General features: G+C 36.9%; 1 protein-coding gene across 1 annotated transcript; it reads left to right on the forward strand.

Annotated features, from left to right (window-relative positions):
* Positions 1-9,816: 9,816 nt before the first annotated feature.
* Positions 9,817-11,934, forward strand: LOC128244068 (uncharacterized). The gene is made up of 5 exons (XM_052962084.1): positions 9,817-9,852; positions 10,174-10,419; positions 10,600-10,659; positions 10,766-10,945; positions 11,902-11,934. The coding sequence occupies exons 1-5, from the start codon at positions 9,817-9,819 to the stop codon at positions 11,932-11,934; spliced, it is 555 nt and encodes a 184-aa protein (XP_052818044.1).
* The last annotated feature ends 4,519 nt before the right edge of the window (positions 11,935-16,453 follow it).

Here is a 16,453-nt window from a genome sequence, read left to right on the forward strand (position 1 = left end):
GATTCCTAGCTTGAGAAGACTGTCGCAAACGTTTAAGCAACTTGTAATTGTGAACGATATTTTAACGACACGCGGTATGTATGCATATATTATTGTTGATAACTTGATGATTTCATTTCACTACCGGTCATTGAAAAATTAAGATACGACTAGCGCAACCACGATTAAAAATATTACTTTCGTATGACTACGATTGAAAAACAACAACAGTATGAAATACATATTTTTGTCTGTCTTTTATGCTTTATCTTGCAGATTATTTGGTATGTTTTGCTAAATGAACATATACTTGAGAGCCAATGAGGATAATTTTCTCCAAGAGTTGTATTTGTAGAACTATGGTGGCTTATATTTGCTATTTAGTGTTGAAATGTATTCGAACTGTATATTTGACGCCGCTAACTTGGCGCATGTTCGTATAGTCGCCCGCCACGTGGCGCATTTCGTATATTCGCCCCCCCGCCCCCCCCCCCCCCTCCATTTGGCTCTTTTAAGTACAATTGCCCCACACTCTTGGCGCATCTTAGCATTTTCTTATATTCATTCCACCGCTTGGCGCATTTTCACTCCGCCATTTGTTGAATTTTCGCCCCGCCCCACGCCACTTGGCTTATTTTCGTACATTTGCAGCCCCACACTCTTGGCGCATCTTAGCATTTTCTTATATCCGCCTGCCACTTCAACATTCTCGCCTACCAGAAGGCAATATGCAACAATATAAGAAGCGGGCGAATGGTCGGTAAGTGGCCGGACGAAAAGCAGTTGCGTAATTATTATTTTAATTTTTAGGCCGCTATTTGACGCATTTTCGTTCCACACTTTGTCCCATACCGCCAGTGAATAAATTGATGTTGATTTTACATATGGACTTAATTAAGAGCAAATTTCGTGGTATTGTGTCATGAGCTCTAAGCAGTAGGTAAACATGTGAAGAGTGTTTTGCCTTGAAACAATGACTCAACAACATGTTGTGACAGCAAATTGAGTCAGCGAGATATACCGCGGCCGGATGGAGTGCGGTCAAAACATAAGTTTGGAAACAGGTTTTCCGAAGTGTTTGAGGAAATTAATCACCTTATCAAATGCTGAGCTTTTTGAACAGAATAGACTGACCTTTGTTTCATCTAAAATGGTGAGGAAACAGATTTTTTTTTGGTAAGTTGTCATTTTAAACAAAATGTTGCCTACCGACAAAGAACATATGACGTGGTATACACACACTGGATCACGCAGTATCTATACATATACACCATGCTTATCAAACAGATATAGCGTTTTGTCTCATCGCCTGAACACAAATCCGAAAATGTACATGAATGATATATAAGTATATTTACATTAAGAAGTATTATATGAAGCCATTCCCTTACGTTCTAGCGGTTTAGACTGGGGCGCACCCGGCGCGCGCCCCCTCTAAAATTGTTGTAAAGTTTAGGAACAATATGAAGACTCAAATGTCTTAGTATTTCATTGGGGACGACCTCCAGCCCATATAAGCTCATTAACACCATGTATTGTTCGTATTCTTTGGGAAGAGAGCGTACGTTCTTTATTGCACTTCTGAAGTATGCCCCCTCTAACGCGAAATCCTGACCCCGGCCCTGGTACCCTTTTTATAAAAGAGAGATATTAACCCTCGGTATTGAGAGTTGCACGTTTTCTTATTTTTATCATTCGGTCTACAACCAGGTTTTTTACTTTTCGATGAAAATACACCGAACCGTCGAAAACGTGTGGCCGTCGAAAACGTGTGACCGTGAAATCAGAAAACACCAGGATATAATGATCTGTGAACAATGTCAGATTTTTAATGGTGTTAATCACCATTAGCTCAAGAGAACATTAAAACAAAAGTATTAAAAAAGAATTTATCTAATTCTAAATATAACCGATCTCAGAGGAAATCTTGAGATAAAATATTTCCTTAGAAGATGCGTTGTGAACATGGCCACTGATGTATTCAACAGTAGGGAGTACACAAGTTCCAAGGTATTTATTTAATTAAAAGAGTGCATAGTTGTCCGACTGAATTGCACACGGCTATAATCATAAATGCAACTTTCGTAATAAAACTATTGTAAGGTTTGATCGGACCAGTTTCGAAATGGTTAAGATGGCCATGCGTAAGGCCAAAATATGTACGGCCAATAACAGTTTAAATAAAATATTAAACGAAATATCAAAAGGTTTTGTTTTATTCAACAGGTCGTTATAAATAAAAAGTACGTTTCTTATTTCTTTCGCATTATTTTGAAGATCAATTCTAGAAAAGACATTTAAGCAATTAAGCAGATTTTTTTCTGCAGTTAAGTGCAAATAAATCATTGGCCTTGAAGTTATACATTTGTGAATTATATCTTTATTCATGAAAAGTAGAATTATCAAGAACTATTTATCTATTGTCCGACCCACAATGAATTAAGCTTGTTCTTCGGAGGGGAAACAAAGAATGTTTTAAGTCTGGCCTCTCGTTGTGCCATTTTAGGCCGTTAGCATTCGACTTACTCGGCTGAAAGCACTGTGTGGGAATGGACACCGGATATAGCTCAAAAAGTGATAGGTAAACATACCAATATGCTGTTGTTTTTCTAGACCAGAGGTAAGATCTTGCTGTGTTAACGATTATCTACCGTATCCACAAATGAAACAAGTGTTTGAACTAATAGCTGAATGCTAAATTTGGCCTATGATGTGCTTTATAATGCTTAAAAATTAGCAGACCATGAAAAATGTTACTTTAAACCTGTGATGATCACCTCAAAACTCACAGAATTTCGACAAGTATTGTAATCTTAGGAAATATATCGAATAAATAAAGAAATCTGAATCGAAGGATTTTACAAGCATAAGCTAAACTATGTTTATTGTAAAAACTGGCAATGTAACCTTTAAACTGTTAAAGATATGCCCTTACAAATGTTCACGATACTGTACCGGGGATAGCCGTTTTGTGTACTGGGGATAGTTTCAAAGTTGAGCAATGTGTACTGGGGATAGCATGTAAAAATGGACCAAGATGATCGTAACACAATAACAGTATATATACAATACACATAATATTTAATGGCTTCGATATTTCATTCGCCTTTTCTTTAGATTTTGGAGTGCTGGTCCTTGGTATGTCTCTTTGTACATTCATATGCCTTTTCAGGTTGCTTTTGTAGTCAGTTGAATAGGTACATATACTGCACACAAACTTTTTTCCTATACCCAGTCACAGTTACCGCTGACAAATCCATGAATGCATCCGTCAAATCCATTTTTCAAATTATCTGCAAAAGTGAGAGTACAATTTAATGACAAATTATTGAATAAACTTAAGTTATCAATGAGTTTGGTACATGTCCTCCTAAATGAACGTATACATGTGTATGCATGCTGCTTATATTTCAAGGTTGGTCACAATACTTAGTTTCTCGGTGAAGTGAACGAGCTGAGACCATTTCCTGTTCTAAGTAATAGCAACATCGATCCAAGCTTAGAAACAGCTTCAAGTGAACAAAATTTGATCACAATATATTATTTATTATTGATGACTTAGTGTGCAAAAACGTTGCAAAAATAGCCGGGACTTTGACTTTCGGTCCAGCCAACCCCGGGTAAAATCCCCGCCCTGCGGGAACAAACTGATGGTTAAACCCCGGTCAAATGCCCCCGCACCCCAGAGACTCTACATAAGGCCCAATCTCCGCTAAATTTGGCGCTATGACAAAACCACCGCGGTCACCCGGCCCTGCGGGGGCACATGGAAAGTAAAAACACGGCCCTTTTCCCCGGCTATCCCCGGTATACCCCAGCACCTGGGGGGCCGTGGTTACAATTGACTGGTGCCCGAAGCGTAATGTAAATATTTTTTATATTATACCGAATCTTTTATATTACCATTAAATACTTTTCAAGCGCTGTAGGTGTGTTTTATTAAACAAAGCTAATGAAGTTTTCTTGCGACTTTTCTACGTCGTTGTGAAAATAGCAAGCCGCACTTACTAATTGTATGACGTCACCGGTCAATATTATATTTATGATATGAACAGCTGATGATATAAAACTGAATTTTCATTAGAATGCAAAGACATACGGACCGATCATCTTTATATATACAAACAAGGGACACATTTATGTAAGGTATACTATACATATAGCAGTAACATTATTGCTCTAATTTCTCGATATGGACAACATTGGACAATTTTCCCTGAGCTTGCATAGAGTTAAGAAGACGTAACCATCATCACAGTCTCGTTAATATAAATACATCGCAACTATCCTCAGTACAGCTAATAGCTATCCCCTGTGCAGTTATTTATTTGCTTCAGCTATCCCCGGTACATCTTCAGGTCATCAAAAAGGATGAATATCTCCATAACAACAAAACATATCGTATTGATATCATACACAATATTAGATGCTGTAATTATAATGAAATCGCTCGATTCAGTTTTTATTCTTATTTTCTATTTGTTGTTTTATGTTTGAAATCGAACCACATAACTGAACATTTGTGAGCGATCATGCAACTTTCGGCGAGAATTTTGCTATTATACAAAAGAGGAGACACATTTCCATTATAGTCGTGTATTGCACAGGATTGATCTATTCGAAGCTCTTCAAATTTGATAAATATCACTATAAAATAAAATAATAATAACAAAAAACTTACCATGTGTCAGAATCAAATGCTTATTGATTGATCATTTTTCGAGCTAAATCCGGTGTCCATTTCCACATAGTGGAAAGTATATCTTTTTTATAGTGGCTGGTCCATACGAATTGTTCCACAATTCTTATTTAAGCAGTAAAATCATCCTCATTTCTAAGAAAAAAATATATTACTTAATGATGTTAATCATGCAATAGTCAATTATAACCACGCCCCCCCCCCGATCCGGGGGTATACCAGGGATAGCTGGGGAAAATGGCCGTGTTTTAACATTCCAGGTGGCCCCGCAGTGCCGAGTAAATGCGGTGGCTTTGTTTTCGCGCCGAAAATAACCTTGAAGGGGCCTTACCTAGGATGTCCTAGGTGCGGGGGCATTTGGCAGGGATTTTACCAGCAGTTTGTCTCCCTGGGATTGGCTGGACCGAAAGTAAAAGTCCCCGCTATTCACCGGACCTGGGGGGGGGGGGAAGAGGCCGTGGTATTTATTGACTGGTGCATACTTTATGTATACTACATAATAATGTTATTGTAATAATTCATATTTTGAAAAGAAATTAGTTAACAAACTTGCATGTCTGCAGTAAAATGGGCCAACAGTATTGAAAACATGTCGATAGGTTATATTCATATTTCATGCATGGCTGAAATTGCCGACCAGAAGGCACATGCCGAGTACTTAGCTGCATGGTGTTCAGGGGTCAATTTGTCCATCCGTATAGAAAACATATGATTTGAATGTTTTCTCGCATGACTTGATATTTCAAAATGAATTAAATTTGAGGCCCGAAACACAGTTTTTTTAACATAACACAAGATGTTTACCGACGGTATGATTCGCAATAATTCGAAATAACAGATGAACAGATTTGAAATTGGCGCGATGTTGTGCGTGACTCATTTTTTATGGAAGTGGATTATTAACGTTCCAGCAAATGGCCGAATGAGCAGAAACACTTAGAAAATGGAATAGGCCTATGACCTCAATATCACAACAAGAAAACGAATTATCTTCAATCTTATTTCAATTATTTTATACAGATAATACAGGGCACCTGGCAGAGCAATCCTCACCGTATCTTGTAAAAGTTTGTCGTAGAAAACCCATCAAACCGTCCTCTGCAACCGGACAATCAACTTTCAGCCACCTCTTTGCGGAGGTCTTCTTTACAGTTGGTTGGACAAACGTTTCAACGCTAACGCCCATAACGGCAAGCCATGTAATATATGTAATGTTCGCTGCTATCGAAGTATCCTGAACACTTCAAGCATTATCTTTTTAACCTGTAGCATCCAATCGAAGTGCAGTACCCGATGCATTTTTGGTTGAAATAGTCAAAATAGCCAGCACGGCATATATCTGAATGCTCGAGTTGAAGCCAAAAAACACACACTCCAGATCGCATGTTTGGTCAAGACAATTCCTACCATACTTGTCATTTTCAGCACCGTACATGTAGCTCCTCTAAAACTGTCTGTACAATCAGTTTTTATTTTGTAATGAATATAGTCATTGTTGTATTATATACACTATTCAAACACTATAATAGACGCGCCATATCGGATATATCGTCGGAAACTATAAACAGTCCCCGTAATTTTGCAATTACTGGCTGTTAGACAAGTGACATCAAACACATTCCAATTATTTTGGGAACATTTAAGATCGGCCTTTATACCAATGTGTTGTCTTCACTGCACATCAAGCTTGGCTATATTGCGCAAATCGCCTTGATGATTCGAAGCACATGTGCTAGTTATGTGCTTTAAACTGTTTTCCATGTTTCGATACAACGCTCTTGCGTTGAAAAGTAACTGTATGGTTTATCGTTTAAGGATATATGTCCTGTATTGTTGTACAATACAGCAGTCAAAATCGACGTTTGGCCATGGTTGGTGTCGTTTCCTATACATATATTTTGTAAACATCAATCCTAGAACGAGGCTGCAAGTACCACGTTGGCGCATATCGCCATTTAACCGGGCAAATTAGCGAAATTCCCCGATCTTATTTTGTATTGTTTACAAAAGTGAGCGCAGAGGAATTGATAAAGTTCGTTTTTTTTTGTTTAAAATATATCTCTTTTTCTTGGGATATATTCTAAAATTGGGGAAATTCAGAGGCTAATTTGTGGAACAATAAGTGTCCGTCGCGTGTACCGAATAGGACAAAGAAGGGTAACAGGGCCCTGGCTATAACGTTAGTGAATATTAGTTTACTACAATTCTTAAAGGATCATTTTGGTATTCGAATATTGGAATATTCGTTCGAAAGAATTACCGAATATTCGAATATCAATTTTGCCATTCGTTTGCATCCCTAGTTAAATTGCATTACTTCCCTTTAATCATAACATTTATAGCATGTATTGTTTATTATAAACTGATGCTGTTCAGTATTAGCACTTGTTAATCGGACTTCACACAGTAAACATGTCACCAAAACATTGTGTCTTTGTACATCTCACACCACTCCCAAGGAATACAACATGGTGTCAAAAGCGGTTGAAATCTAGAGTTGACATGGCTGTTATAAATATTATTATTCAATAGTGACAATTAATTAGATTTTATACTAGATTTATTTGATATTGTAAAAAGATGGAAAACATGCAAATCCCGCGCATGAATTTGAAGGGAAGAAATCTAGCACTTGAATTCAAAAAAATCAAGGCAAACTATGACTTTATGTTCACTGGACCACTCCATGACCGGGAGGAGCAGATCAAGTGTACTATGTTATGCTTTGGACTGGTGACAAAGGTTGTCAAATATACTCAACTTAAATAGATTATTAGCAAAAGCTAATCCAGACATACTACCAAAAGTTTGAAGCATATTGCAAACCAATGTCAAACACAATATACAACCGATTTTCACGCATTCAAAACCCAGATGAGAGTTTTGAACATTTTATTAATGATCTCAAACTTCTGATCAAGGATTGTGCATACAGTGAAGCAGTCGTCGACGAAATGGTGGGAGACCATATTGTTTTTGAAGTAAAGTCATCCAAAATCATTGAAGGTACAGGACTAACCCGTTAGACCTACAAAGGGAAATGGAAATGGGTAGACATGGGTAGAACCTATGAACTGAGTCAATCACAAATGAAACAAATAGCAAAAGGCGTAAATTACATTGGTAGAAAGGGACTCAAAAACTTCAAAAACAGCAACCTGTTAAAACCCATCAGCATGCAAAGCATAGTCACACGAGGAGCCCCGACAAATACAATTCTACAAGGAGATGTCCAAACTGCGGTTATCAACATGGATACCAAGCAACCTGTCCAGCGACTGGAAAACGTGCTTTTACTGCTAAAATCTAAACCACTTGTGCGGTATGCAGAGCACAGAAACTTGGACAAAAGCTCACCAGCTAAATGATTTGTTTCTTGACCAATATTACAGTGACATCAATTCAGATTCAGATTACACAAATCAATATTTCGTGGATAATATCACAGCTGACCAAAATAAATAAACCAGTTAATTTAAAACTTGGCTCGGGGGCCCAAGTCAATGTAATACCGAAGCACATATTAAATACACTAAGGGTCAAAGGTCCACTTGTAAAAAGTAATAAATTACTTACTACCTACAATGGGTTTGAGCTCAAGGTAGAAGGTCAAATAAACATGCAAATCACACACAACAGTTAAACACATCATGCTGATTATTACCTTGGTGATACCGAATCCAGCCCCATATTAGGTCACAGTAAATGTCTTTAACTCAACATGTTGGAGTTTGTGCATTAAGTGAGAGCAAACCCTAAACCCTACACAAACAAATCAAGTATTGTCAAAATCCAAAGACGTATTTACTGGGTTAGGTAAGCTATCAGGTGATTTTGAAATTTATCTGAAACCCGACGCTAAACCTGTCATACATCCTGTGTGACGTGTTCCGTTTGCTCTGAGGCAAAGAAAGAACTCGACAGAATGGTAAAAAATGAGGTCATTGCAAAGGTTACAAATCCTTCTCTGTAGGTGAACAAGATGGTCACTGTTCAGAAACCCAATGGATCTCTGAGAATATGTCTAGATCCGAAATACCTTAACGATGCTATCCTAAGACCACACTATCCCTCAAGGCCACTAGCCGACATATAACTAGACCTTACAGGAGCGATTGTATTTTCAAAACTTGATGCCCGGAACGGGTACTGGTCAGTTAAACTGAATGAACAGTCCTCTTACGTGACGGTATTCAACAATCTATTTTTAAGTAACATTTTGTACGCTTACCATACGCACTTTGTAATCCAATGATGCGTTTGTACAGAAAATGGACGAATGTTAAGAAGGTCTTACGGAGGTCATGGTCATTGTTGTTGACATTGTATGATTTGGCAAAGACAGAGCCGAATATGACGCAAACCTCTTTGGGCATTTACTGACGCCACATGGACTTTAAATTGACCAAAACAAGACCAGAGTAATCAATAAGTTGCCATCACCGACAAGCAAATCAGAACTAGAGACGGTTCTTGGCATAATAAACTATCTGCAACGATTTGCGCCAAATATTGCAGAGATGACAAGTCAATTGAGAAATCTGCTAATGAAAGACATTTTATTCCGCTGGAATGCGGAACATAAAAATGCCAGCAAAAGATTAAGACTGTTATCACACAACAGCCTACTTTGATCCGAATGTAGACGTACACTACAAGTTTGCGCAAGAAATTGACTGTGTACTGTTACACAACGACAAGCCTGTAAGTTTTGCCTCGAAATCATTGACCAATGCAGAGAGAAATTATGCACAGATCACAAAAAATCGAGTGCTAAAAGATATACAATGATAAACTATCGTCTCATAAGGAAGTAATACCGTGTTTGCTGCCCCTTTCTTTCAAATTAAACACAGTATCATTCGTAATAACCATTGTTTTCGATATTCATTCATCCTCGGTAAATTTAAATAATTGTATAAATTGTGATACATTTTATTTGGAGTATGAGTGCATATTTAAAATTTTTGCCCTATAATAGGCGTGCAACGTATTAAGAAATCGTTTACAAGTTAGCTTATGTTTATGTTTACATAAACTAGCTATGTCCATGGTGTAGGATAATAGTAAATGGCTAAGGGATCATGCTGTAGACATTACGGTATGGTCGTTCCAGGTAAAGCTACTGCACTGTGGGGATGGAGGTGGGTGGATACTGCACTGTGGGGGTGCAGGTATGTGGATCATGCACTGTGAAGATGCAGGTGTGTGAATTCTGCACTGAGGGGCGCAGGTGTGTGGATACTTTTCTCTGGGGGTGTAGGTGGGTGGATACTGTACTGTGGGGTGCAGGTGTGTGGATACTGCACTGTTGGGGTGCAGGAATTTGGATACTGCACTTTTGGGGTGAAGATATGTGGATACTGCATTGTGGGGTCGCAGGTGTGTGGATACTGCACTGTGGGGGTGCAGGTGTGTGGATACTGTACTTTGGGGTGCAGGTATGTGAATACTGCACTGTGGGGATGAAGGTATGTGGATATTACACTGTTTAGATGCAGGTGTGTGGACAATGCACTGAGGGGATGCTGGTATGTGGATACTGCAATGTGGGGATGCAGGTGTGTCGATACTGCACTGTCGGGATTCAGGTATGTGGATACTGCACTGTGGGGATGCAAGTGTGTGGAGACTGCACTGTGGGGATGCAGTTATGTAGATACGGCACTGTGGGGATGGAGGTGGGTGGATACTGCACTGTGGGGATGCAGATGTGTGGATACTTTACTGTGGGGGTGCAGGTGTGTGGATACTGCACTGTGGGGATGCAATAATGTAGATACGGCACTGTGGGGATGCAGGTGTGTGGATACTGCACTTTTAGGGTGCAGGTATGTAGATACTGCACTGTGGGGGCGCAGGTGTGTGGATACTGCACTGTGGAGATACATGTGTGTGAATACTGCACGGTTACGGTTCAGGTGTGTGAATACTGCACGGTGGAGATGCAGGTGTGTGGTAACTGCAATGTTGGAATGCAGGTATGTGGATACTGCACTCTAGGGGTGCAGGTTTATGGCTATTGCACTGAGGGGATGCAGGTGTGTGGTAACTGCACTGTGTGGATAATGCACTGTGGGGTTGCAGGTGTGTGGAAACTGCACTATGGGGATGCATATGCGTGAATACTGCACTGTGGGAATCCAGGTGTGTGGATACTGCACCGTGGGGATGCAGGTGTGTGGATACTGCACTGTGAGAATGCAGGTATGTGGATACTGCACTGTGGGGATTCAGGCGTGTGAATACTGCACTGTGAGAATGCAGGTATGTACATCAATACGTTTGTAACCCATAGATACCCATACATACGTTATGACTATGAAATCAATTTCCCCAATTTTTAAAGTCAATGTTGTTTCAATTGCATTCCTTCTTCCCGCCGTCTGTGAAAGTCATTTCCGGCAATACATTTGTGTGGTCAAAAGCGTATATTTTCAGTCATTTTGCAATCACTTTTATAAAAAAAATTAGTATTGTAGCTGAGCCCCTCGATGTGTGCAAATCAGTTTTACTGACCATAAGGATACCGGTCCAATTCGAGCTCCTTGATATGCATCCAACGTAATAGCGTTGCGTTCGTCGTGAGTTATACTTACATTAGAGGCGTATGTTGGTTAAAGCAACTGTGCACCAGATGATCAATTTGCAAGAAAAAAAGAAAATTGTCGAAAACTGTAAAAAACTGGGTACATAACTTACTAACTGAAGTACCACATAGTTTACAATTTATTTAATTTTAGCAGTTATTTCGTATTTTTCCATTAAAAAAGATTACTGGGTATGTCTACCTAGTAGAATTCATTCCTTATGCGTGATTGGCTAGTCGGTGTTATCACGTGATATTACCAAGCTAGGTCTTTAGCTTAATTATGTCACCTGATTAGAGTAAGACGTCGTAGCTCAGTGAATACGACGCTGGAATGCAATTTTGGCGACACGGGTTCGAACCCGGTCTCAGACACATTTTTTTTTTACATTTTGGTCCTTTTTTACAATTATGATATCAAAGCGTAGCACATTCTATTAAATAATTGTCCTGAGATTCTTTACAGAAAAAGATTGGTGCCAATCTGGTGTACAGTAACTTTAAGGCATAGTTTTTTACGATGTTTCAAAACAGGAAATAATTAATTCCACCTTGTTGATAGTGTCTAGGCCAATAGCGCGAAGGCGTTTACATTCACTAATACTTTCAGCAAGCATGCTTTTACTGTTTTCAGGTGATGCATGCACCCAGGTCGTTGAGAACTTAAGTTTAGATTGTTATTATATTTCATTATTCATTGTTATCAGGTTCATGCTGGCTACGATAAGGTCTTTATATTTTTAAATTTTGTACTAATTGATCAATTGGCTGAGTACAAATAAACCGCTTGTAAGCTCATGTTCAAGTGGTCTTTTTTATTGCCTGTTCCAAGGGACGGGTTTCAGGCTTAAACGTTAGAGGCGCACCTCATTGGCATGTGCCACTTCCCTGCCCAAAATAGGCTGTAAATATATAAAGGATGTTGTTCGGATCCTCTCCAAGAACGGACTATTTTCATTCGTCTTAAATTGCACCCTTTTGGTGTAATATATGCATAATTTCTCCAGCGTAGGGACTATATTATGACTAATGCGTGGTCGTTGTGTACGTCTTGTATCTCTCGTTCAGTGTCTCATAAGCCCTAGCCTTGCGGAATCCCTGTTGTTTCCACTGCAATATTGTTTTATTTCAATATCATGGCTTTCAGTTATTAATCGTAGAAAGATATATCTTAACATTTTGCGTGCATCACAACAGTTTGAATATGTTGATACATGCATTAAGTCATTCGAGGCTTTAACTTTATCTGATTCTAGCTTGGCGGAGATGGCCGAATGGTTATGATAGCACAATCCATTCATTCACATATACGAACTCATAACTATCCGGACAACGACACTTTTAATCTTTTTAAAACTCCCTTCCAAATATACATTCTACAGTTCGCACGAAACTCCACAAAATACTAGAATCACACAGTCAAATTTTCAATTTAAGATAAACAGATATTCTTTGTTTATTAATAAATGAGTGATAAATGTACATCTTTTCTGTTATTCAGTAAAATTCGGTTTAATTGTTTTGAGTGTTTACTTTTATATAACCTATCGCAATGATAATTATATCTTACGAGATATGCTAAGGTCAGTCCGATTATATCATTTATGAAAATGTAAATTATCGTTTGGTTATGTTAAGAATAGACTAAATAATAATTTTATCAAAAACTGGTAAAGAAGATTAGGAGTCTATAGTCGAGCAGTGTGCTTTAATAAAAATAGCATGTTTTAAACTTCCTTAACTTAATCTAAGTTTCGATTTAGTTTATCGAGGTTACGTGTATCTGCACATACACTTAAAATATTTGAGGATTGGGCCCAGTCCTATACGTTTTTATCAGATGTAACGTAACATATGACAAGACAAGTTTCATTTTGTTCCCGAATGTAGTCTATCCGCTGATATAATATACAGATATAAACCCCTATGACATTGGCGTAGACCATTCTTCTATTCAATAAGTTAAATCTGATGAAGAGTACCTGTTAATAAAACTTAGTATATATGTCTACAATGCATTTTAGTTAGATCAGTCGACATGTATGCTTATTATGTATTGTATGTGTTATGTGTGGCTATTTTAATTTGGTTGTGTAACGTATTTGACATTTGATACATTTAGGTTATAAGAAATACTCACTTGATTTACATACATGTATGAGATATAACATAATGTACTAAGTTGATATACTTGACGTATGTGGTTGATGTATGTGTTTATTCGGTATTTAGTCTTATTTTGGGTAACTTAATTGATTAATTTTGTAATTTTAATGATTTGTATCACTTGTCTCCACTATATTGTTTGTTTTATTTGTCCACATGGGCCATGGTCTTTTGAATATTTTGTAAATACATTTTGAAATCTTGTAAATCACATGATGTAAATACGTGCTGCTTTTACATGGTCTTTTGGATATTTTGCAAATAAATCTTGAAATCTTGTCAATCTCATGATGTACATACGTGCTGCTATTACATGGTCCTCTGGATATTTTGTAAATAAATCTTGAAATCTTGTCAATCTCATGATGTACATACGTGCTGCTATTACATGGTCCTCTGGATATTTTGTAAATAAATCTTGAAATCTTGTAAATCTCATGATGTACATACGTGCTGCTATTAAATGGTCTTCTGGATATTTTGTAAATAAATTTTGAAATCTTGTCAATCTCATGATGTACATACGTGCTACTATAACATGGTCTTCTGGATATTTTGTAAATAAATCTTGAAATCTTGTCAATCTCATGATGTTCATTCGTGCTGCTATTACATGGTCCTCTGGATATTTTGTAAATAAATCTTGATATCTTGTAAATCTCATGATGTACATACGTGCTGCTATTACATGGTCTTCTGGATATTTTGTAAATATATTTTGAAATCTTGTCAATTTCATGATGTACATACGTGCTACTATAACATGGTCTTCAGGATATTTTGTAAATAAATCTTGAAATCTTGTCAATCTCATGATGTTCATTCGTGCTGCTATTACATGGTCCTCTGGATATTTTGTAAATAAATCTTGATATCTTGTAAATCTCATGATGTACATACGTGCTGCTATTACATGGTCTTCTGGATATTTTGTAAATACATTTTGAAATCTTGTCAATTTCATGATGTACATACGTGCTACTATAACATGGTCTTCTGGATATTTTGTGAATAAGTCTTGAAATCTTGTTAATCTCATAACGTACATACGTGCTTAAACTATCACATGGTATTCTGGATATTTTGTAAATAAATCTTGAAATCTTGTAAATCTCATAACGTACATACGTGCTTAGAACTATTACATGTTCTTCTGGATATTTTGTAAATAAATCTTGAAATCGTGTCAATCTCATAACGTACATACGTGCTTAGAACTATTACATGGTATTCTGGATATTTTGTAAATAAATCTTGAAATCGTGTTAATCTCATAACGTACATACGTGCTTAGAACTATCACATGGTCTTCTGGATATTTTGTAAATAAATCTTGAAATCGTGTTAATCTCATAACGTACATACGTGCTTAGAACTATTACATGGTCTTCTGGATATTTTGTAAATAAATCTTGAAATCGTGTTAATCTCATAACGTACATACGTGCTTAGAACTATTACATGGTCTTCTGGATATTTTGTAAATAAATCTTGAAATCGTGTTAATCTCATAACGTACATACGTGCTTAGAACTATTACATGGTCTTCTGGATATTTTGTAAATAAATCTTGAAATCGTGTTAATCTCATAACGTACATACGTGCTTAGAACTATTACATGGTCTTCTGGATATTTTGTAAATAAATCTTGAAATCGTGTTAATCTCATAACGTACATACGTGCTTAGAACTATTACATGGTCTTCTGGATATTTTGTAAATAAATCTTGATATCGTGTTAATCTCATAACATACATACGTGCTTAGAACTATTATATGGTCTTCTGGATATTTTTTAAAAAGTCTTGAAATCGTGTTAATCTCATAACGTACATACGTGCTTAGAACTATTACATGGTCTTCTGGATATTTTGTAAATAAATCTTGAAATCGTGTTAATCTCATAACGTACATACGTGCTTAGAACTATTATATGGTCTTCTGGATATTTTTTTAAAAGTCTTGAAATCGTGTTAATCTCATAACGTACATACGTGCTTAGAACTATTACATGGTCTTCTGGATATTTTGTAAATAAATCTTGAAATCGTGTTAATCTCATAACGTACATACGTGCTTAGAACTATCACATGGTATTCTGGATATTTTGTAAATAAATCTTGAAATCTTGTAAATCTCATAACGTACATTCGTGCTTAGAACCATTACATGTTCTTCTGGATATTTTGTAAATAAATCTTGAAATCATGTTAATCTCATAACATACATGCGTGCTTCTATTACATGGTCTTCTTTTTGTAAATAGATCTTGAAATTGTGTTAATCTCATAACGTACATGTATGCGTGCTGTTATGACCTATACCTCAATTGGTCATCTATGCTTTTAAAAGGAAACCGAGTTAAAAGTTAAATCAATTGAACACCCTGTTTCAGCTGAATTCAAGAGAAATGTTGGCACTCTTAATGAAATGGACATTTAACAGAACATAAGGCATTCTATTTTAACAAATCAGTAGTGACCCAAAACGTTTGGTAAAGTGGCATATTTTAACATTTCGTTTAAGTTAAAACCGTACTCTGTGTTAAATAATTTTTTAGAGTTTTCACTTTAACAACGTTTAAATGAGTTGAAGCATTTGAGCACAACGGTCATCAATCGATCCTAAAAACACCCTCTTACAGCTGCGTGCTCGTGAGAATATTTAAAAAAAGAACAGTTTATTTGCACTATGTTTTGTTTTTGGTGTATGAGGGTTCACTGATTTTAAGTGTGTGTTACGACCAATTTACAAAGTACAATTGTACAAGCTTTAATGTTATAGAATAGTTTGCACATCACGTAGTCTGAAGCTTAATTACATAAAAACTGCACATTTTCTTGAATTTTTAGAGTGTCACTTTCCCGTAATAAATTATTTTGATGAAAAGTCATGCGCGCATTTAAAATGTGTGCTATTATAATTTTCCATGTTACCTTCGATTGAGTTCTTATATAAGAGCATTGTTATCGGAAACTTTTTATACAAATCAATGTTTAGATATTGTATTTCAGAATAC

Source organism: Mya arenaria, chromosome 8, assembly GCF_026914265.1.
Source record: "Mya arenaria isolate MELC-2E11 chromosome 8, ASM2691426v1".
NCBI lineage: Eukaryota > Metazoa > Mollusca > Bivalvia > Myida > Myidae > Mya > Mya arenaria.

Bases quoted from the DNA above. Each gene is read 5' to 3' on its own strand.
- LOC128244068 (XM_052962084.1), top strand. From the start codon at position 9,817: ATGGAGGTGGGTGGATACTGCACTGTGGGGGTGCAG. The intron at 10,420-10,599 runs GTGTGTGGATAC...GTTACGGTTCAG, and splicing joins ACTTTACTGTGGGGGTGCAG to GTGTGTGAATACTGCACGGT. The intron at 10,660-10,765 runs GTATGTGGATAC...GTGGGGTTGCAG, and splicing joins ACTGCAATGTTGGAATGCAG to GTGTGTGGAAACTGCACTAT.